Source organism: Salvia hispanica, chromosome 2 (assembly GCF_023119035.1).
Source record: "Salvia hispanica cultivar TCC Black 2014 chromosome 2, UniMelb_Shisp_WGS_1.0, whole genome shotgun sequence".
NCBI classification, from domain to species: Eukaryota; Viridiplantae; Streptophyta; class Magnoliopsida; order Lamiales; family Lamiaceae; genus Salvia; species Salvia hispanica.
Genome location: NC_062966.1, coordinates 21146546 through 21174446, shown reverse-complemented (window position 1 = coordinate 21174446; position 27901 = coordinate 21146546). Strand labels below are relative to the sequence as shown.

The following is a 27901-nucleotide window of genomic DNA, read 5'->3' as shown; positions in this document are numbered from 1 at the left end:
TCACAACCGGAGAGCATATATATTTTTACCAAAGCGGTGGACCAGCATTTAGTTAGTAGTGTCTGAAACTGATATATATGAAGTACTAACTCATGGGATGACATTAATGAGTCCAACGAATTAAATGTGAAAGTCTGGCCAACTAATTAATGGAACATCATTATTCCTCCACCAAAGTATATGTGAAATAAAATAAATCATTTAAGCTTTTAATTAGACAAAATAATTAATCCAGAAGTTTGTGGTTCCCAATTCAAAAGTTCAAATTAAATCGAAGAGACTAATCGAAACATGAATGCAGTATGCATGGCAATTGTCAAGAAATTAATTAGAAGACTGATACAAATTGACAACACTACTGTAGTTGTCAGCTTATATATAAGTCCAAAATTATTTGTTTCCAACAATTAATTAATGAAAATAAGTGATTAGAAGAATAGATAAAGAGTAGTACCTGAAAAATAAAGCAGATATCAACGCACCTTTTTCATTAATAAACTAGTAGTCCATAAATCTATTCAGCTAAATTGTACATAATTAGTTTCTAGTCAGAAAACTGTAATTAAGCAGAACACTATGGTGCAGTCAGATGTAAATTCAGTGCAGCAGATTAAATTAAATGATGAACAAGAAAGTAACCCCCTTTTTCATGGGGGATAATCTCTGTTTTAATCTACCCAACCCAAGTCGAAAAGCTGTCACGATATAATTTTTCTCAAATTTTATGACATGGAAGCAATTCTCTGTAAAGGTTCTGAAGAAAATATATCTGTGTATAGGAGCTAAGTTGATGTATACCAATTGTGTCAAACTCAACTACAAATTAAAGGCTCATTAATTCTTGATATTCAAAGAGATTGTGATCATTTGAGTAATGTCAAAGGAGTTTGAACTGATAGTCGAAGTTATATTTAGTTGTAATATACCTGGACTCCCTCTACCATTAAAAAACTAAAAAAAATCTCCTTTTTTTGTTAATTTCGTGGAAAATATGAGGAGTATGCATGCAAAATTCGAAACCAAGGGTTAATTTAGTATTTTACGTTTTCATCAAATTTAAAATTTAGTATTTTAAGTGCCATCAGTTTTACATGGAATCTCAAAAGTACTACTAATACAAGTATTTATTTGGGAATGGAGAAAACAACTATTTAAGAAGTTGGAAAATGAATTGCAATTCTATACACACCATCCCATCCATGATTCCATATGTCCATTACTTTATAGCGGATGACATGAGTTTAATATGCGAAAAATTAGAGAGATAGAAAAATAATCGGAATATATATTATTATTGGAAATTAAGACTCTTTTTTTAAGTGAGAAACTTACCTAAGGTAGAATGTGATTAATTTTTTGGAAGATCAAAATGATAAATAAGACGAATAGTATTTTTGAACCAAATGAATAGGGTTGTTGCTCATAGCATGGTTAGGGAAATAGGGTTGGATATGGGCCCTCAGCCCCTCACCTATATAATGACCATTTTGATAAATCTAGTGATCTAGATTTTCTCCATAATTTACTGTTATGACGATAACTTTGACCATCATACCCTGCCTATATACATAGCCAGCATTTTTTATTCACCAAATCTAATGAAATGAATTCATAATCATGATACACATAATTTGTAACGCCACCAAATAATTTACTGTATTGAATAACTAGAGTTATATGTCATCTATCAACTGTAATCACTGTGTGTGGGCTAGTCACAGATTTACATAATTACTACTGTTGTATTATTATTACTACGTTTTATATTATACTTGGTCCAAAATTTAATAAATTGATATTTAAAAAGTTAAAGTGAAGAGAAATAAGTATGAGAGAGGAAAAATTAGAGAAGTGTAAATAATAAATTAAGTAGCAGGGAAAATAAAGTAAGAAAGATAATTATTTTGCTTAAAATGAAAGTGACTCACTTGTCATGGTGACGAGGGAATACTTTTATTCATGTTAAACAAATAGTACTAAAGTACTGTACTATACTTTCTTTTTTGGGTGAATATTTAAATAAAATAACTCAAATCCAATTTAGTCCTGAATCCTGATCAAAGGGGCCAAAATCTGGGCCTAAATGAAAAGGATGAAATATCAGTGTAATCAATAGTTATATAGAAAGGTGACAAGATATAAATACTCCAGCTAATATACTCTCTGTGTTCTTTTTTTGAGTGTGGTGGGGGGTTCTGAGTATAAACTATTCTTGAAAATCACATCTAAGGAACACTTGCTTAAAAATGAAGGGAGTAACAAACCTCATATATTGAATAAACTGGTGCAATAATTAAAATAAAAAAACATACCAAATTAAATGAGCCTTCTATCTGTCGCTAATATTTGCTTTAGAGAAATAACACACATACATCTCTTACACAAGATAGTTTACATTATCACCTATAAAAATCTCCAGAAAATACAAGGTAAGAAAAAAAAAGAATATTTGACTTCAGCTAACACGTTAGGATTTCCAATCTAGTCCACTGGTAATAACTAAACAAAAAGAATGGATCCCAACACCACTGGCAGTTCATCGGGGCCGTGTAGGAGGTAGCTCGTTCTACCATATAACTATAGTATACTACTTTGTTCTAAAGGAGGTTAGTCTTTATCAAGTATAGGTATCATTCGCTGTACCTGTTCTGCCTTGGTCGAGAACAGGTGCAGCGTTGATGGTCTAGCTAGCTGATACCACCATAAGTGTAGCACTGCAGCAGGGCTCATCGAATGGAATGTTAAGATCAGGGAGGATGAACTTCGAATCAGATTCTTCATCTGCATTCACGTTGCTATGAGCATTTGTCGCAGACAATTCTAGGACATTGCTGCCTGAGATAACTGGCATCATGAGACTAGTAGTTGTAGAAGTCGTAGTAGGATCACGAGCTGTTGATTCCATTTGAAGTTGACCAGAGACGGATTCCTCAGGTGCGGATGTTGACTCTGGAGAAGGCTGCAGATCAATCTGTACATAAGAGAATGTTATTGTTGAAGACAATTGAAAGCAACATAAAGATCTTCAAAGTGTCATAACTCATAAGGAAATCAAACTATCCAGAAAAACCTTTTCAATTTCTCATCCAACTCCAAGTAAAATGTTCAAGTAATTTTGGGCATCTTTTATGACTACAACCCGTGATATAATCGAAAAGCCTTATATAGCAGTGTTGCCATCTAGAAGGCTTCAAAGATCTATATATGCAACAGAAGAAGACACAAATATAAAGAAGCAGTGCTAGGTAAGACTTTGAAATTAAAATATTTTACACAAGAACGGTGCCACAAGATTCAAATCAGTGATTTCGAAGTTACTGGTTTTTAAAACACGAAAGAAGTCATGTCAGATCAGAATAGGCCTTAACATAGAGGGTGGCAGTATGTTGGAAAATCGAATAATAAGTGCTTCAAATTCAGTTGAAGATGAGGAGTATTAAGGTAAAAAACATACTAGAAAACACAGCAAATTATTTATATAAACTCAATAGAATGCACATGAAAAAAGAAAAGATCAAGTCTGCACTAATTACCTTCATCCGCTTTAATTTCTCATGTGTTGCCCTTTCTCTCTCCAAATTCATTCGCAAGGCTGACATTTCCTGAGGAGGAAAGAACATCGTTAATGATAAGAAGTTATGGACTAATAGCCGCAAAATTCATTAATACAGTCTAGTAGATGAAATATGGAATATACCCTTTTTAGCTCTCTTCTTTCCTTCAGCAGTGAGCTCTCTTCATCTTTGAGCTCTGCCAAAGTCTGTAAATACACAAAAGTGGAACACATTAACTTGGCTCATGCTAGATGTTGATTAACACAAATATATGACTATTATTCTAGATAAGATAACTCTAAATGATGTTGTCCCCGGCTTTATAAGGAAATGAATTGTTTTAGAAAAAGAACTTCCTGTATTTGAGGGAAAAGAAATAAACAATGAAGATATCTTCTACATTATCACTCCTTAAACATTTGCAAGTCCCAAATCCATTTCAAAAGACAATTTGTAGTATTCACAAAGATATCGTGCACACAGAAACAAATTTAACAGACTATTATGAACCAAGTAAACTAAAGAGATTCACCTTCTTCTTTCTTGACCTCTTGGAGTTGGTCTTTTCACCATCCACATTATTCTGCAGCAGAAAATTAGATCAAAACAGAGTCGAGCATATTCGACATCAATGACCACATACTTGAATCAAATTTGCAGTCGTAATAATCCGTAAAACATATATATCCTCACAAATCCTTAATAATGATTCAACAAAAAAACCAACTCCACAATAAATATCCAATTAGTTGAAGAAGTTGATGTGGCAACCGAAACACTTTCCTACAAATGGCATTTTCAAACCCCCTATCATCAACACATTATTTTATTCCTCTGAAAAAAATTCAACCTTTCTTGAAGTAACAAAACAGATGGATTATTTAATTACAGTAACAGCAACAGCCCACGTTAACCCACTGTCATGCAAGAAAATTACACCCAAATCTAAACAACTCCTTTCAACTTTCCAATTAAATTACAATCCCCAATTACTCTACACACCTCTTTAGAAAAGAAATGGTGGTGACGAAGCTGTCACATTCCATAGTCCATCTTAACTAATTTTTGTCCTACTCACACAATGAAAACCCCACAGCTCAGCGTGTCCGTGTATGCATGTCGGATTTGGATTGAGAGAGAGAGACGAATACTAGGCAGTACAGCTTGCTAATATGTGCCTCGGAGTTCACGCGAAGTGTTGTTGACAGATGGCATTTCATGGTTGGCGGAAAAGGACAAGGAGATGTGGGCGTAGAAACAGCCCCACCACACGGGATCCCTCCCTTATTAATTAATCACTAATTAAACCACCACTCGTTACGCTCCACCAAACCCACACCCCACCGCTTCAACAGGGCACTCCTCCATTTCCCCAAACTACCCCTCCTTTTAAACCATCTACAAATTGGTAGTAGAAATCAGATAATTGGCCGAGATAGTGACTGAATTGACGAAGCTACCCCTAGAATCGAGGGATATTTCGGTCAATTGAGATGTGGCCACAAGGAGCAGAGCACAGAAATAGGGTTGGGCGAGGTGGGGAAAAAAACGTGATAAGAGTCATCCACTCTCGTGTGCCGCTTCTGACCAATATATGCGTTGAAACAAAGTCAAGAGCTATTTTATTCCTTTTTTTATTTTTTTCACAAAATCTAGAAACAAAATTTCAAAATTGCGGAAGACGGAGCATCACGGCGCCGGAAACAGATCGGCGATGCGACGCTGAACTCCTCCGATTCAGATTCCGTCCATGCAGGCGGGGAGGGTATTATTGTCACTTCGAAACCGAAAAACCGTTTTGAAATAAATATACTCTGTTTTTTTTATAAAAAAAAAGCGAGTAGAAGGAAGAAGAATCACACGCCGACGCCGGCCTCCAATGATCCGAATTCAGAATATTAGATATCCGTACGCGTAGGTGTGTAGAAGATGGATACACACGTAAACAGTGAGAAACACGGATACAGATACCTTAGATCTCGCTGAGGCGGAGGGATTGAAGGCAATAGGCCGGGTAGACTCATCGGAGCGGCCGCTGAAGGAGGTGGTGGCATCGCTCCACGTCAGCGGAGTGGTAGGGCTGGCTCTGTGGCCGCGGCCGGGTTTCCTCGGCTTGTTGTTTGACCTCCGCTGACGCACGGTCCACTCCAGACGGAACGCAGCCGGCTTCGGCGGAAGCGGAGAGCGGTGCAGGCGCACGAGGAGCTCGGCGACCATCGCGGCGTCTGTGATGGCAGCGTTGACCCAGTCCTCGTCGGCGCCACCCATGGGTGTTGTTGTTGTTGTTCAGTTTTAGAGAGAGAGAGAGAGAAGGGTTTATCTTATGTGTGGGAAGGGAAGGTATGAAAAGGGAAGGTGGAATGGTGGTGTGTTGGCAAAGAAATGTTGTGAGTGTTGTGAGTTAGGAATTATTTATAGTTACAATAATAAATGGGAGAGGTATGACATGACTGTCTCTCATATATACATACAATATCCGTATATCTATCTATGTTTGTGTGTGGTGAAGACAAGTCCGTGTGTTGTGTTGTGTGCGCGTGTAATGGGTTCGTTATTTATTTTACTTACTTTATATTTGTAGGAGTAATATTTTGGATTGAAATTGATAGAGAATAAGGGATGGGGTGGGGTCCATGGAAAAGATGTGGCATCAAAACCACACTTGTACATTTGTACAACTATGGTTTCATTTTTTCACATATGAGGTTATTCATGGTATTTCGCCCTCGATATAGGTCAATCCACTATTCAACCGCGAGTATTCATTTATTTATGAGCTTTTACTTGTAGAATTAATTTTATATTATTGGTTTAGTATTGAATACTATGCTAATTTTATAGCCTTTGAATGCATACTAGATCTAACTGCACATCTAGGAAATAATGTCGCACACGCTGTATAAAGGTTTTCACCGGTGTGCAGTGCCACGTTCTTTGCAAATAATGAACTGTAGACGACTAACAAAAGTGAACCTTGTTTACTAAAAGTTGGAGTGTAGCTATAAATAATTTATCATATGTGAATAATATTAAAAATCTTAAATGTGTGCAAGAATCCATCTCCACTATAATTATTAATTATTAATTATTAAAATTAAAACTAATCATTTATATTATAATTTTATTTTGACTTGTAATCAATCATATAATTTTAAACCATAACTTTATTACAAAATGTTACATTTAGTAGACTTGAAATAACATTGTTTCCATCATTTTAACTAATTTTATGTCCTTAAATTTGATATTATGAAAAACATAAATAGTTAAAAATGAAAAATCAATTACTAATTTTTTATGAACGTTTGGGTTTTAGCTGAATTTTATTTTATTTTATAATTAAAATAAATAAAAAATGGATTAGTCACGTTCGTGTGCTTTTGCGCGCATCTTTGCATAGATGGTGCATTTTTAGGCAGTGCAGCGTCGTGCTTAGCAATGGGTAATTCGAATATGCACTCTAAATATGGCTCCAACGTTGGGTTTGAAATTTTGAATAGCATAGCCCCGTATGCGATGGTGAGTGTTGTGTTGGGTGGGTTTTGATTTGGATGGATGATTAGAGTTAATGTTCAATTTTCAAGAATCATTACTCACATCTGAAAGCAGCATGTGATTGATGATGAGGCGATTCTTTATTACTACTACTATTAACCCTTTTTTCAAAGTTAAACTTTGTAAAGACATGTTGAGATTCTTAATTTTCGTGTTGCTTGCATTTCAAACCCCTAAACTATGGGCAATTTTTCCATAACCCCTTAAATTTCAAAGTTTCCAACTTTACTTTGGCTTTTGTTAAAGCGGCATGAACTTTTACAATAATTTGGGTATATATACTCTCAAAATTATTAGTGCTTTAGTGTGTTTGATCTTAATTTTAACTATTTGTAATTATGATTCGTGAGATAATTTCATATAAATTTCGATATTTCACTATATAAATGCACATTATGCACCTTTTGTTTAAAATTTGAAAGTATGTCAAGGCTACTTCATTGTGTGGTTGTACTTGATTTTAGTTCATAGGTGGAATTTGTACAAACATTAAGTTATAGTAGTATTTATTGATTATATATATTTTTTGTTTTGAGTATGCAAATTTTGAATGATTTAATTTCTTAGTGAAACTCGTGAGACGGATTATGAATTGCCAATAAATTACTTTTTTTTTTTTAAATCCTGATATATGAGATACTACTTGGTTTCATAAATCACCTCAAAAATCAAGATATATAGTTTCATAGTACTTAGTATTAATGCATCGCAATAATGGCATTTTATTTGTTAAAGCAACACTTTATTCCTTATTAAAATATGGAGTAACATTTTTTATGAACCCACATTGTAGGATTTGGAGATTAAAAAAGAAAAGAAAAGAAAGAAGACTATTGGTGCAAATATTAGTTTGAATTCATTCACATCGATCACGGAAAGACATACATCCACAATGAAATTGGAATAATAGTTATAAAATTTATTATGGGTGACATCCAAAACAGGCGACATATATATTAGACTGAGGAAAACTGTAAAGTGTATATATATAGAAATATATCTATGTCTTTTACCCAAAAAAGGGAAGAAAAGAAAAAGAATCGAAATGAGAATCTAGAAAAGGCTCATCCATTGCCGCTTTCCCCTCAATTACTTCAAAATTCCATAATAATGAGATGTTATGTTTTGGATCTGTCTGAGTGTTAACAAATAAATAATTCATGACCATACTTATTTGAAAATGAAGTATATATAAGGGAGTATTTATAATTTTATGAAAAGGAACCTGTGTCATGCTATCTTAATGAATCAATATCTACAAAACATTTTTTATATAGTGGAAATTAATGACATGATATAGTTTGGTTGACTGTAAGCATCGTAATATTGATGTGACCTGACAGTGAAGCCTTTCAAGTTATCGGTTCTCCTGTAAATTTGACACTGGATGGCAAATACAGAATTAAACAACACATTCTCTTTCTCATAGCTTGCATCTCGTCCATCAATGATTGTTTGCTCAATTCTTAAAACTCCGTTAAATTTTTCAATGACTAGCGGGTTACGGTGTCTGGAGATATTACGTCATTTCGAGAGTGTTAATCGAAACGTAATTTATCTTATAGAAAGATGGGTTTCCTGAGTTCTACTTGCAATTTGTTCGTTTTACTATGTTCGCTCCATTTTGTTTTGTTTGTTTTTCTTCTATTATAATAGAGTATCGTACATGTATTTGGTTTTATATATGAAGTGAAGTTAAGAAATCAGAATTGAGAAACAGCGCTCCTTTATAGTAGTAGTATTTTTTTATCTTTGTACTAGCGATATTCTTATTTTGCTCTCAATAGTAACAATATTGTTTTATTATTATTATTATTATTATTATTATTATTATATTATTATTATTATTATTATTATTATTATTATTCCTTGATGTGTGATTGTGCGTTGAGATGGGGACCACAGGTGATTATGGTCAATTTTTATCCGTTTAAGATAATAACACTATTGGATGTAAAGTCTTATCTTAAATTCGTACTACTCCTTAAAACAATGGTCGTAGCTAGATACTGTAGTAGTACTATCATTATAATTATAATTTGGGCTTTCCCAAAACTTGCCCTGTAACTTTTGGGCCTCTAGAAATTGATTTGACCGAGTGAAGGCCTGATAATGATTGTATTAATAGATTGGTAAGCCCACATTCGTTGAGTAACTTGAGTTAATATACTACAGTACTCCTAGTTCTTTGTTTGAACTAGTACTTATTGGTTAGGATCAGAGTTGATAGTTAAAAACTATAATTGTTATTTAATTTAAAATTTGTTGCTGATAGTTAAAAGCTATGATGTTATTTAAAATTATTACTTTCTAGTTTTTTATAATTTATCAATAATTGTTAAAATCGAAAATAATATTGTGTGATAATAAAATGACATTGTTTTGTACACAATGGTGTTATATATCTGAAACAATGTGATTTTATGTCATGACTATTGATTTCAATTTTGACTATTTTGGGACAATTGTAGGAAAAATTTTAAAATAACAAAAATTTACTCCCTTTATCCACCAAATAATGTCTCAAATGTCATTTGAGATGTCTATAATTTAGAGTTTTACTTACCTTTTCTACTTTAGGGGCATCCACAGTGGGACGTCCTAAACGCCGCCCTATGCTCCGCCACATCAGCATTTTATCCTCCTCCCATTCCACCTGCAGTGGAGTGGACTATAGCCCGCCCTAAGCATTTTATCTATTATTTGAATATTTAAATACTTTAAAATTTGGAAAAACAACTTCATTTCATTAAAATTCAAACATTACAATACAAAATAAAAAAACTACAATTTCTCAACGGCGGCGGTTGCGGTTTCAAACTTTTATAACCATGTCGGTCATGAGCTGAGTATGGTCTTGTTGATTGCGCATTGAGGCCTGTCGCTGTAGAACCGCACCGAAGCCCATCGGTAATCCTCGAGTGACTGGCGAGGTTGCCGTGCTGGAGCTAGATCCGGCTTCATCATCCACCCAATCGGTGGCATGCCCACGTTCTTGTTCGACTATCATGTTATGCATGATAATGCACGCATACATGACGTCGGCGATGACTTCCTTGTACCAGAAACGCGCCGGACCTTTCAAGATTGCCCACCGCAATTGGAGCACCCCAAAAGCCCGCTCCACATCCTTCCGCGCGGACTCCTGCTTTGCAGCAAACAAGACACTCCTCTCACCAATTGAGCAGCTGATCGTCTTCAAATAAACAGGCCATCTTGGGTATATGCCATCGGCCAAGTAGTACCCCATATGAGCGAGGACGTTGAGCGGCCGTTGGCACGGCTTTGTGATCATCGTCAGTGGATGGCCGGACCGCGATCCCTGCATTGATCGGCGAAGAGGGTGGACGAGTTGAGGACGTTGATGTCGTTGTTCGACCGGCTACACCGAAGTAGCATGCCAGATCCAGAGGCGGTGGTCAGCGACGGCTTCCAGGATCATCGTCGGGTGGTTGCCCTTGTCTTGTATCCGCTAGTAAATTGGCCTCTCCACGCCGTCGGGCGAGTTCTTCCACTTTGCCCGGTGCATACGGTCGATGCTCCACTAACATCCCAGGGGAGCTCGTGCACCATCTCGTGCATCCGCATCAGAGCTCTGGCATCATCAACAGTCGGGTGTCACAAATATGTGTCGCCAAAAGCCTCCACAACTAACTTACAAAATTTCTTGAGACATTCGCGGCCAGTTGTATCCCCGACGTGAAGGTACTCGTCGAACATAACCGCTATTGTGCCGTAGGCCAACTGTGCGGATCGCAACCGTGCACTTCGCAACGGCGTAAGTCCGGGTCTGTCGATCCCGTCTTCACGATATGGAAGTACTCATCACGTCCCTCCAACGTGTGCACAATGCGGAGAAAAAGATCTCGGCTCATTCTAAAACGTCGGTGAAAAACATTCGGGCCCCACCTTGGATTCTCGGCAAAATAATCTGTGAACAGACATTCGTGCGCTACGTCGTGCTCGCGGGGGACATACGTCCGACGTCGTATCGGGCGAGGGACCCGCGCCGCCGCCGCCTGCTCCCGCTGCATTTGTGTCAAGCATTCCGCCTTGGCTTCATTAACGGCATCGAACAAGGCTCGAGTCAAGGCCCGTCTGCAGCCATCTGATGTACTCAAATCGTAGTCGTCGGGATTTATTTTTGAGACGATGAGAGAGAATAATTGAAGGGAAATTGGAGAGATGTGAAATTGAAGTGTGTGAAATGGTAGATAATTATAGTGCTTAAATAAGAAAAAAAATTCAAAAAAATTCAAAAAAAAAAAAACAAAACGCGTTAGCATCGTTCGACTCATCGTCCGCGTCGTCCACAGTGGCGGACGATGGGGTATCCTGCGCGCATCGTCCGCGGACAGATGTATCGGGCGCGGACGATGGTCAACCCATCGTCCGCGATGCGGCAGTGGCGGACGATGCGACGGATGATGCATCGTCCGTCGCATCATCCGCACCATTGCGGATGCCCTTAAGTAAGTGGAGCAACAATCAACTAAATAATAATTACACTAACATTTCACGATAAAATTAATACTACTACCATTACCGTATAGAAATAAGATCTGTATTCCACTATTTTTTTTTAATCTATTTTCTTCACATTTCTTAAAATGCAAATTAAACTTTGGACTATAAAGGAGGATGAAGAAAATACCATTTAAATGGTAATTTTCCTGTTAAAAATGCTCAATTAAGTTCATAAAAAACAGGTTATAACAATAATTAGTTACAAACAATTTATAAATATCCACTTTTCATAGCCTTCCACTCATTTGGCTTCGACAAAATCCACTGTGGATATGATTAATTTAAGCAGTATAGGTAGGATTACAATTGATATAGACGATTAAACCCATAATAACACATGATTTGTAACAAAAGTTGCATGAAGCATAGCAACCTAAAAACCCCAAACCCTAATTCTGTGGCGGCGAATCGGGCTCCGAAGGGAAGAAAGGAAGCGGCGGCGTAGTCGCAAACGGTATCGGATCACTGACCAGCGGCGGCGGAAAGAACCCCGGCAACTGAGGCATTTGCGGCGGCGTCAGAAACAAGTCCGGTGGGAATGAAAACGCGGGAGGATTGTCCGGCACCAGCGGCGGCGGGAAGACAATTCCAGGCAGCGGCGGAGTGTCTGTTCCCGTTGTGGGCGGCGTCAGCCATGGGAAGAGCGGCGGCGGATTGTCTGCCGGCGGAGTCAGCCATGGGAAGAGCGGCGGCGGCGAGGAGGAGGAAGGCAGCGGCGGCGGGTATATTATGGGCTCTACTGCAGGCGGCGGCGGTGCGGGCGGCGGGGGAGACGGAACTAGCGGCGGCGGTGGCGATGACGGCGCCGGCGCCGGTACTGGCGGCGGAGATGGAGATGGAGATGTCGGCGGCGGCGCGGCGGCGACTGGGGGAGGGAGGGGTATTAAGGGAGAGGGTGTTGCTGGTGGAGGGTTTACTACTGGCGGAGAAGATGAGACCGGCGGCGGCATGGGGATTAGCGGCGATCGCGGCGGAGAGCGGCGGGGCAGAAATGGATTGTTGGGCGAGTTGCGGCGGAACGGCCATTGGCCGCAGCTTCCGAATAGGTATGAATATAAAGGGTCACAATTTCTACCTCCGCCGCCGCCGCTTCTTCTTCTCTGCTTTGCATCTTCGAATTTAGTGTTGTTTTGGGTGTGATTTGGGGTAGTGATGCTTCTTGATTCTGAAATCGTAACAAAGAGGAGTACTATTACTACTACTACTACACGAGCTTTCATTTTTTCTTATTTTTCATGAATTATTCTTTGATGACTATACACGGCCACCTTAAATAGGGAGGGTGGTTTGGAAATAAATGAACAGTAATTATTACTATAACAGAATAAATTTGTGAAATTATATATCTTGGTAGTGACACTACTTTGCGACACATATCGGAGTTAATTTGAATGCAATAAAAAGGGTGCGAAAATCAATAGAGTTAAATGTTAAGTTGAATTTGCAGAGAAACAGTTGGGAAGATGCATATGCCTAATAATACGTGCCATTTCTATCCCACTGCATTTAACTCCCATGCTCATCACTTCATAAATAAATTTAATTCCATGCAAATTCACTACTAAAATTTACTACTTTTATAATCTTATCTACTTTACATCATTTATGCACATATTTGATAGATTGGGTGTTTGGTTGATAAGATAGTCAAAAGTAGACTTGTCCAAGGTTTATCGAACCGGCGGTTAAATCCGAAACCGTAATCGCCGGTTACGGTTCTGAACTGAAACCGTGAGAATTTAAAAAATCGTGGTTCGGAACCGTGAAAAAAAGTAAAAAAAAAAAAACGCCAGAAAACTGTCGGTTCGGAACCAACCGAAACCGCCGGTTTTGGAATCGGAACCGTAACCGCAAAACACCCTCGCGGTTGGGTTCCGGTTCGACAATTTCCAAAACCGTAACCGGCGGTTCCGAAACTGTGGACACCTCTAATCAAAAGGCAGTATTATAATCCGGCAGTAGTACTAATGCAAGTCAATTTATTGTTTCTCCATGTTTATGAATCCGTCGGAGTGTCGATGAAAGGAGATCTAACGGTCGAGTCAGTAAATAGTTGAGAATAACGTTTATAATAAACATAAACTATTGGTAAAGTAACAAGTAATAGTGGTTAAATCATAGTAAATGAAATATTTTATCGATTGAGTTGTTGTAGATCTAAATGGAACAGACGCACGATAGATCGTGGTTGCTAGCTAAATTCATGATCTATCTTGACTTCGTCATTTAGTCGGCACATAGCCACCTTTTCGCTTGACGTGATGGAACCATGTACACCGTATGGACTGCTGGATCGAGTGGATCGGAAAGGACCCGTTGGACAGTATAATTTTAATTATTTTAGAAATAATAATTCCTCAAACAATAGCGATATTGGGCTCTCTAAATGTGGGTATGGTTGTTGAAATTAGGGGGTTGCTGTAGAGCCCAGTTGATACATTTATTGGGCCTCGCATTTCTGCTCTCTGCTATTATCCTACTCCTGCTGGGCTACTACAATGGTTGGAATCATATGTTATTATCAGTTTACACAAAGTATAAGGGTTGACAAAAATTAAATGGTTTTAGTTATTATTGGACTTCAATGAACTAATTAAGATGAAACAATTGAATGCATAGTTATGATCGAGAAAATAATAAGAAAATTAAAAGTTGCATTAAAATGATGATGATAAGTTTGAAATCCTAACATCTCTTGCAATGAGAATCCTGCATTCCTACCGAAAACAAGCATTTAATATTCACGTCTTGCCAATAAATTTGCTACTCATCACTTATTATAGTATTCATTTAAAAACTAAAATTATTATACTATAATGTTGACTATGAAGCACAATATCGTTAACCTTTCATCCTTATTTAATAGATTGAAGGTTCGAGGCATCATTCCAACTATCTCATATGCGGCCTGGGAATTAATTTCTGTCTCTCTATTTCAAATTGAAGACTTTTAGCGAGGAAAATAAAATTTAATAAAAAATAAGTACTCATGTATTTAATTTTGTTATATTGTGGACTGGTCTAATATTTATTTAGTATTTCATGATATATTTATTTACTATTCCTTCTCGTATTGTGTGTTTATTGTCTCATTGTTTTATCGAATGAGTCAACTTCTACATCCATTTTTAATTATCCTATGTAAAGTAGACAGATTAGTGATGATGATTCCATTAGGACAAGTACAGTTATGTTTGTATCATTTGTGATTTTGAAAAATATGAATATTAAAACAACATTTTGTCCATTATTAAAAGTCAAGGTGGTGGTGTTGTCTTATTCTGACAGTGGGATAACACAAATCTTGTTTCTACACATTTCACAAGAGGGAGATCTCTTCTTTGGCTCCTTTCATTTCTAATATATTTATCAAATTATTTCATCTTTTCCAAGTAATTTGATTCTTTTAAAGAAAAGTACTAATGCCCCATAATTTGACTGTATTTCTGTGTTTAATTATTTATAGATTTCTCAATCATGCAGAAAATTATATATATGCAATAGCCATTATTACCTATCTTTTCCCATATTCTAATGGATCGACCCATGTTTCCAACTTAAAAAAAGTTTTCTTTTATCAACTTTTGAAGTGTGATAATAACAATCTCTTTTGCTTTTTTTCATATGTGCTTTTCAATGTGCTTTTCACTTTTCCTAATTCCCTTGCATTCTAAAAAGCATCCATTCTTTGTTAACATCACGCAAAAAAAGCTACTGGAGACTATTGATAATTAAAGGAAGTGCTAAGTGTTCATATATATACTTATTTCCGATGGTTAATGTGTTAATATCATGAAAATTGTTAACATTATGAACGAAATATTGATGTGTTTGCATTTTGAATAATACTCATAATTTATATTTTCGAATAATCTTTGTCCTTTAGTGGAAACCAGTTGGACAATCTTATGGTGCATATTTTAATAATCCATCCCTATGACTTATGGTCAAAATCAATAATCACACTATATTGTCGCTCACATTATTGACCTAAATACGTGGATATACGTATACTCATTTCATTCCTAAAAAATAGTAAATCACATTTATCATTTTGGGATGTCCTTTAAAAATAGACCAATTCCATTTAAAGAAACTTTTTTCTCTCTAATGAGGTTGGTCACATTCTCCCGTAGCAATACTTCAATCACTTTTTTTTCTATCTCTCTTTTACTTTACCAATTGTGCATTAAAATTCATGTGTTGTCTAATTTTTAGGGAAGGGGTAGTATAAATTAGTATCGTACTACTTACAAATTATTTTTTTTTCCTTTTTGTTGATTAATTTGTGGACATTTTTTCTTCACATGCATGCTTTTCAGTATCGTCTTCTACGAGGGCAAGTACGAATATAAATTATTGAATTATATATAGCACAATGAAGTTGTCTATTTGTTGAATAAAAAAAAGTAATGTTTGTACGTAGAAAAACGGGTACCTAAATTTATATATAACCAATAAAACATCAAATATGTATTAATTGTTGATTACAGTATTTTTTAGAAGAACTAGACGTATTTATATTTAGTCAAATTTTAGTTATTTTCCAAAAAGAATACTATTTGTATTGAAAAAAAGTAAAGTTAAATTATGGGCATATTCATGTGATTGTACCGTCTAAACAACCTGTATAAGGAAATTTGAGTGCCAAGATGTTTCAGTTTCAACCACTTCACACTTTATAAAAAAAAGTTTGTACATATCCAGCAAAATCTTATTGTCGATCGAGTTCAACCACATGCCCATTTATTTACACTGTTGAAAACTCATTATTTTTTCAATAATATAGACAATTAATTTCAATGTGATAATAGCAATGATTGATTTGATACTAATCTTTCAATATTCCTGATTATTTTCATAAAAGGGAAATCTTTGAGCACAAAAATAACGAACAAGCGTGTGACAAATATCAAAACACATAAGAATTAACAACTCAACATAACCAAGTAGAACAAAATAGAATACATAGAAATTTACTAATCTAACCATCGAATAACGTACAAGTATAAAGGATAAAGTATCATAAAAAGAAAAAAAGAAATTTCAACATCTAATCCAATCTTTGATATCACTCAATTCACCAATAGTTTGTCCTGCCAAGATGGAGAAGCTTTGGTGTTCAAGTGAAAGGGGAATTTCGATCCGGATTCTATACTATAATTCACGTATCCAAACAGCCTTCAACAACTTTTTTTTATAAAAGTATCGAATACAATACTCCCATGTGAGAACAAGTTTAAATTGCTTTCACAAAGCCAACAAAATAAACCTTATGTGATCCAAGTAGGCATCAAATAATTAGATTTATTGTCACAAATGATATTGACAATGACAGCATCAAGTGCTTGCCAAACATAAAATTGTTGAATTGCCATAACTTTTAGCCTTCTAATATGGTTAAATAATCTCAACAACTTAGCTTTTTACTATGTATGATTTCAACAACTTACCTTTAATGTCTTCTCCACATATACGTCCAAATCTGCCTTATACTTACAAATCCATATATGCTCCTAGATTGATATTCTTATAGATATCCAAATCTACCTATTGTAGTGCAAGTTGATTAATGATTTCATTGTAAACATTCAAAAATATATTATTGAACCTTCAGACACTGCACCATCATTTAAATATAACCTTTGTCGAATTACATTATTTTCAGTCTTAAATAAATACTGTAAATTATTTTGGTTATAGTAATAGATAAATTTTGATAAGTAACATTCACAAACATATCTCTTACTACTATGCATTCAATGAATCAAATCAATCAACCCCTTCCACTATTTATGGGCCACCTCTTTATTTTTCATAATTCATGGAGTATATTATTTCTTTTATTACTGTACTATATATTTTAATTAAATTGAAATATTTAATCAAAAAATATGAAATTCACATGCAAATTTGATTAAAAAAATAGTATAGAAGATACTATGTTCGTCTCTGATGTTACTTTTTCGTATCATGAAATGAAAAATATTTCAATTCCTCTGCCACTTTAAATGGTGTCGGTGCAATTAATTATTAATGTGATCCATGCAAATTGGGTCGCCATGCCATACAAGTCATTTTATCTTTGTTCACACAAAACAATAAGGCCCTATTTTTTTCAACCAATTTTGTTGGATAACCTGTCTTATTCCCAACTTGTGCAGCGTTTTCTTTTCTTCATGTCATTTCATTATTATTTTATGAGGAAACATTTTTTTTATCCGCAGCCTTTGTCGAGGTATCAATTTTGATTCATAATATTTGAAAATATCGTTTGAGGTTCTTTATCTTCGATATACTAACGTTTGAGCTATTTTTTTGCTATTTCAATTTTTTTGGACGAAAATACCCTTTAGTCCATGAAGGACATTTCAGTCAATTTATTCTCTTTTCTTTATAAAAATATTTAATTTATTTTTTACTTATTTTTTCCCCTTTAAGAAGGTACAAACAAAAATTAAGAATGATACGTTAAATATTTTAATAAATAAACGAGATCAAATAGAGGGTATTTTCGTTTAAAAAAGCTTGGAACAGTGAAAAAGTAGATCAAACGATATTATATCGAAATTAATGAATCTTAAAAGATATTTTCAAATATTACGAACCAAATTTGATAACTCTGTAAAGTTTGCATACCAAAATAAATGTTCCCTCTTGTATTTTTAAGTTGCATTGCAATGTAATATCGGAGATAAAGCTTTTAAACTAACTCTTTTCGGTTGTTAAATTTTAAAAATAATATTTGTCTCCAAAATAAATGTTAAGTATTCTTAAAAGTTAAAAACGTGTTAAAACTTTGAAGTATATCACTCATTTTGTTTTACTTAATTATCGAATGTTCTTCTGTCATTCTTTTAGTAGCTACAAAAAGAAAAAGTACTCCAGATTCAGTCTTATTCTTGATCCACACGTAGTGATCTCAACTTATTTTTTTTTATTTGTTACCTATGAATGAATTTCATAATGTAATCATAATTCAAAGTAATCAAAGCATAAAAGTGATCACTCTCTGTGATTAGGTGAATCGATGAATGATCTTGTAGTTGAAAATGAAAGTGTAAATCATGACAAAAAAGGGTATGTGGAATGAATGATTACACTTTGCATCAATTGGGGAAAAACAAGAAAATAACCACTTTTTGCAACCTTCCTCTCAACAATTACTTAATAATGGAAAATTCGAAGCTGGTGGGTGTGGATTCATCAAACATTGTACTCTGTTTGAGTAATATTTTCATTGCCCAATTCAACAATAGTGACAAATGTTTAGATAATCTATCCCAAATCAAGGAGGAATAAATAATGCATGTAGGAATTACCTTAAGAAATTGTAATGCATATAAATTTTAAACTAACATAGATCTAGCTTTGTACTCTAGGTCCAAACTTTGACTAACCCAAAACTTCCTTTTGTGAATATGGAGAAGCAAATATTGGTATTTATAGAGATAATAGCTATTTAAATAATGAGGTTCTCTATAATAGCTATTTAAATCACGAAATTTGGTCAAATTCTAGTTTGTTCCATGAACTTTAAAATTTGAATATTAAATCACGAAGTTTTAATATTTCTCAATTGTCTCATTCGTGCACAAATCAATATTCTTTTGTGATGTCAAAAACAGTAGTAATATTTTAATAAAATAAAAAAAATAAGAATAAAGGAATATAAAAGAAAAAATATTTATTTTAATTAAACATGTCTTTTTAAATCTCAGATATTTTGTGCATAAATAGGACCATTAATAAACAATAAAATTTTGTAATTTAATATTTCAATTATAAATTTTATAAGATTGACCAAAATTTAACTAAATTTCCTGATAAAAATGACTATTAAAACTAATCTAGTAATGTAAAAAAGTTTAGAACCTCCTCGCTCTCAACTCTTTAACTTTATTTATGAAATTGAACTCACCTTTTTTTTTTCCTAACTCTCAATTCAACTGCCCTCTCTTACCTAAATAAAGTCATGTTTGAAACAATTAAACAAGAGGGAAAATAAATCTGGACCCCACTAACCCCTCTCTTTCTCTCTCTCTCTCACACACACACACATCTTGCCTCCATTTTCTTTTCTTTGGCACCTTAAAGAACGTGACCACCTTTAAACTAGAGAGAGAGGAAGGAGGGGTTCATATCTTAATTAACTGCCACATGATTTGTAGTGCAATTGGATCTTTTTCTGGGCAGCAAAAAAAAAAAGGAACCTCATTGCTTTTTCCTGACTAATCTTGTTCCATCTTTTGTCCCTTCTCACTCTCAAACCATTTAAACACTTCCACCTTTAAAGCATTTCAAATTTGAATCCCCCCATTTTCTCTATCAACTCTTGCAAGAACAAGCCCAAAAAAGGTAAAAAGAATGAATCTTTTGTTTCTGCTGCTGATACCAATTTGGGTTTTGAGTTCTCCTGCGCTTTCTGTCCCACTTGATGTGAAGCCCGACCCGCCTGCCTCCGACCCGGTTATTCCCACTGAAAAAGATCCGTTTTTTAAGAACTCTTCTGATCTGGGAGCACATTCTCCAGGTACTCATTTCCCCTGCTTTTTTGGAGTGTTTTTCTTTCTTGTGTCTGAGGAATTGTGCTGCTGAGTTTATGTTTGGAAGTTTGGGCAGCTAGATTAGGTAATCATGTTTACATCTGAAGACTATTTTTATGGTTATTTTGTGGCATTGTGCAGCTTTCCAAGAAAGGTGTTATAAAGCTTAATTGCGGAGTAATTGGGATTTAATTTGATTAGTTTCCCCCTTTTTTCCTTTTTCTTTTTTAAATAAAGCCTAATTTTTGGGCATATTTGGAGCTAGAGGGTGGTGGTGGTGGTTTTATATGATGTGTTTTTTGTTATATATTTCTTGTTTGGTTCTATAATTCCTCTTTTCATGGGATCAGAAGTTGCAGAAGTGAATCTAGTTCACCACCAGGATTTAAACAAGAAGATACTTGTTGCCCTTGTTGTCTCTTCATCTCTTCTTGGTGTGCTTTTGCTGCTGTTATCTTGTTTCTGGATCTTCAGACTAAGGAAGAAAGCCAATGCAAAAAGGCACCAAAAATCAGGTTTGTTATCACTTGAATTAAAGTCCCATTAAGTTTATGTGAGGCTTTTATCATTCAAGTTTTATAACTATGCATTGACAGATGCTGCGAATGGCGTCTCATTTGGTCCGATTCTGGACAAGTTCCCTTCCATGAGAATCGGGGGCAAGAAGGGCTCCATTGCTGCAATCGAGTACCCGTTGTTAGTGACTGCTACTAACAACTTCGATGAAGCCAATATTCTAGGCGAAGGCGGGTTAGGCCGTGTGTACAAAGCTCATTTCAATGACCACTTCCATGCAGCTGTCAAGAAAATATATGCTGGTGGGCTTGAAGCTGAAAGAGAATTCGAGGTATATGTGTATCCTAGTGTTGTGCTGATAGGCTTTTACAGACTTTGGATATGATTGACATATGTTCGTTGTGGCTCATTATCGTCTTTTCATTACAGAATGAGGTTGAGTCACTGAGTAAAATTCAGCATCAGAACATAGTGTCCCTTTTAGGATATTGTATACATGGTGAAGCGCGTTTTTTGGTTTATGAAATGATGGAGAATGGATCTCTGGAACTCCACTTGCATGGTAATCTTTGTTTTTCTGAAGTATGCTTTTCAATGTGAAGCATCACTTTGGTTTATCCCCGATTCACTTTATTGAAATGATCTTGAATATTGCTTCAGGACCTAATAAATCAAGATTGACTTGGCATCTGCGGATGAAAATTGCTCTGGATGTTGCTAGGTATTCATTTTGATTTCGCAAAATATTTGCTTTTCCTCTCTTGTCTTCTGATTCTAGCGAACTTTATTATTTATCTAGAGGATTAGAGTACCTCCATGAGCGATGCAACCCTCCCGTGATCCACCGAGATCTCAAATCCTCGAATATTCTTCTGGATTCTAACTTCCATGCCAAGGTAACTTGATTTATGTAATGTGGTTTGGTCGTATGCTTACTCATACAGTGGAAGCTTATAATCTGATTCCCATTTTGGTCCAGCTTTCTGATTTTGGCCTTGCTGTTACGGGAGGGAATTCGAACAAGGCCAACATCAAGCTTTCTGGAACTTTGGGTTATGTAGCTCCTGAATACCTGCTGGATGGTAAGGACCATTTTCCGATTCTCTCAATCTGTATGGTTTAATAATAGTAAGGTTTGGTATTCGTCTGTTTTGATTTGTGTACCGTTTTAATGCTGCTGTGCTGTCCCCTGTAAGACCATTGGAGCAACACTTAGTTGGAATGTTACTCCTACAACTGTTTCCCTTTCAATGTCAAATTTACCATAAAAAGCATACTGCATACAATACTGCTGCATTCTTCTGCTTTAAATGAAAGGAAGAGAAAACACTCCTTTAGAAGAAGGCTCTAATGATGAGAGATGAAATTGGTTCAACCCTGAATAACATTTTGTTATGAACTGGTTATGACGGGGTAGACATTAGTTTTCCATGTCGAATAGTTTCTGCAAAGTTTGAATCTGTCGTATCGTTCTAAAATGTAAATGCATGAACAAGAAGTATGATATTTGATCATACATTATACCTAAAACTGACCTCTGCTTCGATTTCAAACTTCATATTGCAATACTTAAAAAGCCTATACATTGTAAGCTTTTCTGGCACAATTTTTCTGTGAATAAAGTGAAATTTTGATGCTACAAAGTTCTTGCAACAATCTCTCAGGCAAGCTTACGGACAAGAGTGATGTGTACGCATTTGGTGTGGTTCTATTGGAGCTTTTGATAGGAAGAAGGCCGGTCGAGAGAGTTGCTGAGGCTCAATGTCAATCGATAGTCACCTGGGTAAGTGTCTTCGTTAAATTTGCTACATATATGTTCATGACTCACTATTCTTATATATTCCACCTTGTTAACGAGCAGGCGATGCCTCAGCTTACCGACAGACTGAAGCTCCCAAATATTGTTGATCCTTCCATAGTAAACACTATGGACTTGAAGCATTTATATCAAGTAAAGTTGTTACTAAGAGTCAATCAATACCTCAAACTCTTTGGCCATCTATCCTAATTCTGTCTTTATACGCGTTGTTTTATCATTGCATGAGCAGGTGGCTGCCATAGCTGTGCTATGTGTGCAACCAGAACCGAGTTATAGACCACTGATAACGGATGTCCTGCATTCATTCATACCCCTTGTGCCTGTTGATCTCGGTGGATCACTGAGACTGACGGATTCTGCTGTCCCGACCTGTGCTTAGCTACATTTTTTTGATCCACAGAGCTAAGTGAAGAAGCCTTGCTTCTCCAGAGTCAGGATTCGTATCAGCAGGAAGGAGTTTTTGTTCAGCTTGTACAGCATGTAAAGACGAAGAATTTCATTGCTCTATCGCGTCTCATACGAGCAGCTCTGCAAGCTGAGCCGTGTAAGCTACTTGGCCTTTGTGTTTGTGTACATATAGGGATTCTATTCATGGGAGGCTCTAAAAACTGAGTTGCAGTTATCTTTTTTTGGGATCTTTCTATTATAGGTAAAGCTTCAAATTTGATTGTTGCAACATATATATTCTAAATTTGATTCATGAGATTATGAAATTGGAGTTACAAAGTTTGCATATTTCCAACAAAGGTTGAACTTTGCATCTTGAACGGTTCGTGGTTCTAATTTTTGGAATCGTAAACGGGCCATCTAGTTTTCGCTTCTGGTTATGGTTCGACTCGAAACTGCAGTAACAGTCTCGAACCGGCTGTCAACGGGCAATTCGCGGAACTATATTTGTTGAAGTAGGATATCTACCAGCAAAATGTACCTACCCTCCATATTTTGCGTGTCTCTAACTTCACATCAAAACTTTAAATAAAAATTGTTTACATTGAGCCACATAAAATGTTACCTAAATCAAACTCTACCTAAAAATCCATCAATTCCTGCCAAAACTTTGATGTCACCCCAATTTTGAAATTTATTAGCTGAACTATGAAAATTACACCAAACAAAGAAACAATTTGCCGTTCCTTCCAAACATTAAAAACACAAAAATGTGATATTTCCAAAGTCAATAAAAATAAAACCACCTGAATCTCAGAAATATAGCTAAATCCTAACCACCAAAATCCACAGCCACTAATTAAATGTACTAATCACTATAAAAACACTCCTACTTTGGAAGATAGAGATTTCTCAAGCATCAAACTATGTACTATTTTATTTCTGGCTGGATTTGCACCAAAAGCAGCAAGAACATGTTCGTGAAGATAGTTCATCATGGCGGTCGTGTGGAGATACACGACCGGCCTATCCTAGCAGCGGAGCTCCTCAGCCGCAACCCCAAGTGCTGTGTGGCCCACCCCAACGTGTTCCGCCAGCCGTATGCTGTGGTTTCGCCTTCCACCACCCTTGCCCTCGGCAAGAAGTACTATGTCGTCCCGGTTCACACGATCACGAGGCTCCAGATGAAGCACTCGTCTTCGCAATCAAATGATCAGAGACGGACGACACGATTGTCCCTTGCACATGTTGATCATTGGCAGCCTGGTTTGGAGAGCATTAAGGAGTAGAATTTGGAAAATTTGTAGAGTGGTTGATCAACTTCTTTTCTAATGAATTCTTGGTTAGAAAAACAATCGCTCAACTTGAATCCTTACGCTTTTCTATTTGTCGAGACTCGAGACAATCGCGTGTGTGGCGTGATGGTTTAGGGTTTTACGCTTTTCCTAATTTGACGTGCTATCATGCCAAGTCTGGCTCATCCAAGGCAGCCTATCCTAGTCCCGCTATGCAGACAGTGGGACACATCATCACACATTGTACTATCGTGGATGTTCTAATATTTATACCATGTTTTTATATTTCTAGACTTTCAAATTGAAATGTAGGAAGGTCGCAACTAAATGAGAAGTTTTTAACTCAATCACTCAATTGACGAATACGTAGATACAAAATTTACAATATTCGATGTCCAATTCAAACAATTAAACATCGAATAACTGTGTTCTAACATCACTTAAAATATAAATATTTTATTACATATTTTCATTGAAGTGGATAATATTTCATTTTGCTTATGGAAAATTGGTTATTTTGAACGAATCTACCATACTAGATTAATGTCATTAATTCCCACTCTATTAAACTCCCTATATATTAGGAGTACTACACAATAAAATTAGTTTTGATAATTTCTGACCAGAAAATTATTGTCCCATTTTCTCTTTCCTGAAAACTAGAATGCTGAGCCATGAGTGCAGAAACCCTTGCCCCAATTTCTCCAACCCAACACCCATTTCTACTGTTTCGGGTAACTCAATCAATCAACCAGGTAAAGAAATCATCATTTCCCCCTATTTATTTAATAATCAATTCGCTCTTCTTGCCTGATTTAGGAGTGTGAAAAATACTGCTCTATTATACTTGAATTTTGGAAGGATTTTGTGTTGAATTTTGGCAGATTTAGCTGTAAAAGGGTCGGCGAAGGCGTATCTGCATCTCCTGTGTACTGCGAAACACTGGAAACCACCTCTCTTTGAATGCTGTAATGAGGAAGGTCCTCCTCACATCAAACGGTGAGTCAAGTAGTATATTAGTAATTTTTATTTTTTTAATTTTGATTTTGTGACAGTTTGATAAATTTGAACTAATATATAGCTGTACTGTTACTGGATATATTTTTTATTTGTAAATATTGTGTATTTATTTTTAGTTATGAAGTAAAGGTGTGAAAAGGTAGCCCTCCCTCTCGCTAATTGAAAAATTAAATTGAAATCTATTGGAGTATATGATTATTGATTGGTTTGCACACAAAATTATAGTAAAAGGAATAGGAAAGACTCGTAAATAAAATGCTAAAACAAGTAGAATCCAAATTTTCTTCAAATTACTCCATATATGAGTGAGGAATTAAGGAATGAAATCGTCATCAAGTGTAGGCATATTTGATGAAATTTTGATGTATAAATGCTTTGCAAATAGGTTCACCTTCAAGGTCAGTATTCTGGCTGAAGATGGGTTTGTGATCCTTGAGAGTTATAGCCATGCTCTGACAACCAAGAAAGCCGCGGCAGAGGATGCGGCCGAGGGGGCGCTCTGGTGCTTGAAACATATGAGCATCTGATGAAGCAATATTAATGTATGATTGTGGGTTCCAAATCTTGAAAATCAACTGAAAATTATTATGGTTTTAGTTAGAAATCCTATGCCATAACTGTAGTGTGTGATTGTAGGATCCCAAAAACTTGAATAATGGGGACAATATTATTGGATCATGTCTGAAGTGAAACTGAGGTCCTTTTTAAGGATTAGATTTGGGATTGAGTTGATTTTCATGCTAATTGTGTTTGTGGCAGATAATGTGTTTAATGTTTTTAGAAAATTAATTGTCTTATACTACTTCTTTCCAGTCTCTTTATGATGTTTTGCAATTTTGCACAACTTGGTCTATACGTGTTAGCATTCAAATGATTTTGGTAAAATGTTAATAATCTGTCTTTTTATCGATGTTATTTACACTTTCAAGTCCGTGGCATTTTTAGTACTAGCAAATGATTTTTAGCATTTTTTAGTACTAGCAAATGATTAAATATATCTAAACAACAAATCTATTAATTACACCAATGGAATTGTGTTGTGTGTGTCGAAGGCAGATAGATTGGTAGAGATTGGTTTGAATGATTAATGCAATTTAATGGGATATTTTCTTGAGATCACATTTTTACTCAATTCCTTCTCAATAATAGTGAAAAAATAACTCATCACGACAACTCTTTTCTTTTAAGGTTTGCTAGTTCATGGTGGTTTGATAAGAATTCATAAAAAGTGTAGTACATTTTCTTCTTATCAAATGAAATTAAAAAATTATTAGTCCCAAACAGAAGCCCATTTATAAAATAATTGAACTGATACTTGTAAATTGTAATCTAATGTATGCTAAAAAGTTCTTTTTGGAATATCGTTTTAGTATCATTAGTTCATGTCATGCCATCCAAATTCCAAAATATGTCTCGACTGGGGCGATTGGGTCTTTTTGCTATCTAAATTTATCACATTTCTTACTATAGCTCCAAACAATAAAAAAGCACACTCCCGCAAATGCATTGGTTAATGCATGATAGTGATTGATTTAATTTCAAATGCATTCATCCATTGGTTGAAGACTCATTATCACAGCTTAATGTTCTGGTCAAAACCAACATACACGTAACTAATGACAGATTAGTGTCCAAATTAATTCGAGATAGTAAACACATGGTGAAGGGGATATTGGATTGAATAACTAATTCATTGGATTGATTTGTTTGATACATTGTACATAAGTATATATAGGACTCTAGACATAAATGTTTCTAGGAACTATATTACACAATAAATGTTATTATATTTTCCAACACTTCTAGGAACTCATGTATCCTCTTTCCAATGCTCTTGGGACTCATGTTCTCTCTTTTCAACACTCCCCCTCAAGTTGGTTAACGGGATTCCCGATATCCAACTTGCCAAGGACTTCTGCAAAATTCCTTGCTCCTACTGCTTTTGTCAGAATGTCTGCGAGTTGGTCTCCAGATCGAACAAATGGGAACTCAATAATTCCCTCTTCAATTTTCTCTTTGATGAAATGTCTGTCTATTTCAACATGCTTTGTCCAATCATGTTGGACTGGATTTCCTGCGATACTGATTGCAGCTTTATTATCACAGAAAATTTGACACGTCTTCTGTGACAAAAAACCCAGTTCACCCATCAATCTCCTAAGCCACAGTACCTCAGTTAATCCATGTCTGATCCCTCTAAATTCAAATGACATACTTCCCCATCTTTAAAGTCTTCTTCGAAACCTGGAGGAGCCTCCATGTAAACTTCTTTCTTCAATTCACCATGTAAGAAAGCATTAGTTACATCAAACTGGTGAAGAGGCCAATCTTTGCTTGCTGCAATAGAGAGTAATACTCGGACAGTATTCATTTTTGCCACAGGCGAGAATGTCTCAGAGTAATCCACTCCATATGTCTGGGTGTAACCTTTAGCCACAAGGCGAGCCTTATATCTCTCGATGGACCCGTCTGGTCTTCGTTTGATAGTAAAAACCCATCTGCAACCTACAGTTCGTTTCCCCTTTGGAAGTTGACATTTTTTCCATGTTTTATTCCTCTCCAGGGCTTTTAGCTCTACCATCATTGCGTCCCTCCAATGCTTGATTTTTAATGCTTCCTTTACTGTCTGTGGGATTTCCTCTTCTCCATAGAGGGCTGCTTCAAAAGCCCTAGCAAGTTTGG

General features: G+C 35.8%; 5 protein-coding genes across 5 annotated transcripts; 2 read left to right on the top strand and 3 right to left on the bottom strand.

The window, feature by feature from the left end:
* Positions 1 to 2334: 2334 nt before the first annotated feature.
* LOC125205382 lies at positions 2335 to 5972 on the bottom strand. Its single transcript, XM_048104274.1, has 5 exons — positions 5526 to 5972; positions 4087 to 4137; positions 3698 to 3760; positions 3534 to 3602; positions 2335 to 2971 (listed from the first exon to the last, which is right to left on the bottom strand). The coding sequence occupies exons 1-5, from the start codon at positions 5820 to 5822 to the stop codon at positions 2684 to 2686; spliced, it is 768 nt and encodes a 255-aa protein (XP_047960231.1). The 5' UTR covers positions 5823 to 5972; the 3' UTR covers positions 2335 to 2683.
* A 3952-nt stretch (positions 5973 to 9924) lies between these two features.
* LOC125206463 lies at positions 9925 to 10437 on the bottom strand. The gene has a single exon (XM_048105714.1). It carries the CDS (start codon positions 10435 to 10437, stop codon positions 9925 to 9927), a length of 513 nt encoding a protein of 170 aa, XP_047961671.1.
* A 1661-nt stretch (positions 10438 to 12098) lies between these two features.
* LOC125206462 lies at positions 12099 to 12662 on the bottom strand. The gene has a single exon (XM_048105712.1). The coding sequence runs from the start codon at positions 12660 to 12662 to the stop codon at positions 12099 to 12101; it is 564 nt and encodes a 187-aa protein (XP_047961669.1).
* A 7097-nt stretch (positions 12663 to 19759) lies between these two features.
* LOC125205380 (probable receptor-like protein kinase At1g80640) lies at positions 19760 to 23246 on the top strand. Its single transcript, XM_048104272.1, has 10 exons — positions 19760 to 20169; positions 20533 to 20697; positions 20779 to 21029; positions 21128 to 21260; positions 21359 to 21419; positions 21498 to 21594; positions 21678 to 21780; positions 22363 to 22481; positions 22560 to 22649; positions 22747 to 23246. Exons 1-10 carry the CDS (start codon positions 20004 to 20006, stop codon positions 22894 to 22896), a joined length of 1335 nt encoding a protein of 444 aa, XP_047960229.1. The 5' UTR covers positions 19760 to 20003; the 3' UTR covers positions 22897 to 23246.
* A 1548-nt stretch (positions 23247 to 24794) lies between these two features.
* Positions 24795 to 25963, top strand: LOC125205387 (ribonuclease 3-like protein 1). Its single transcript, XM_048104278.1, has 3 exons — positions 24795 to 24954; positions 25084 to 25198; positions 25605 to 25963. Exons 1-3 carry the CDS (start codon positions 24864 to 24866, stop codon positions 25744 to 25746), a joined length of 348 nt encoding a protein of 115 aa, XP_047960235.1. The 5' UTR covers positions 24795 to 24863; the 3' UTR covers positions 25747 to 25963.
* The last annotated feature ends 1938 nt before the right edge of the window (positions 25964 to 27901 follow it).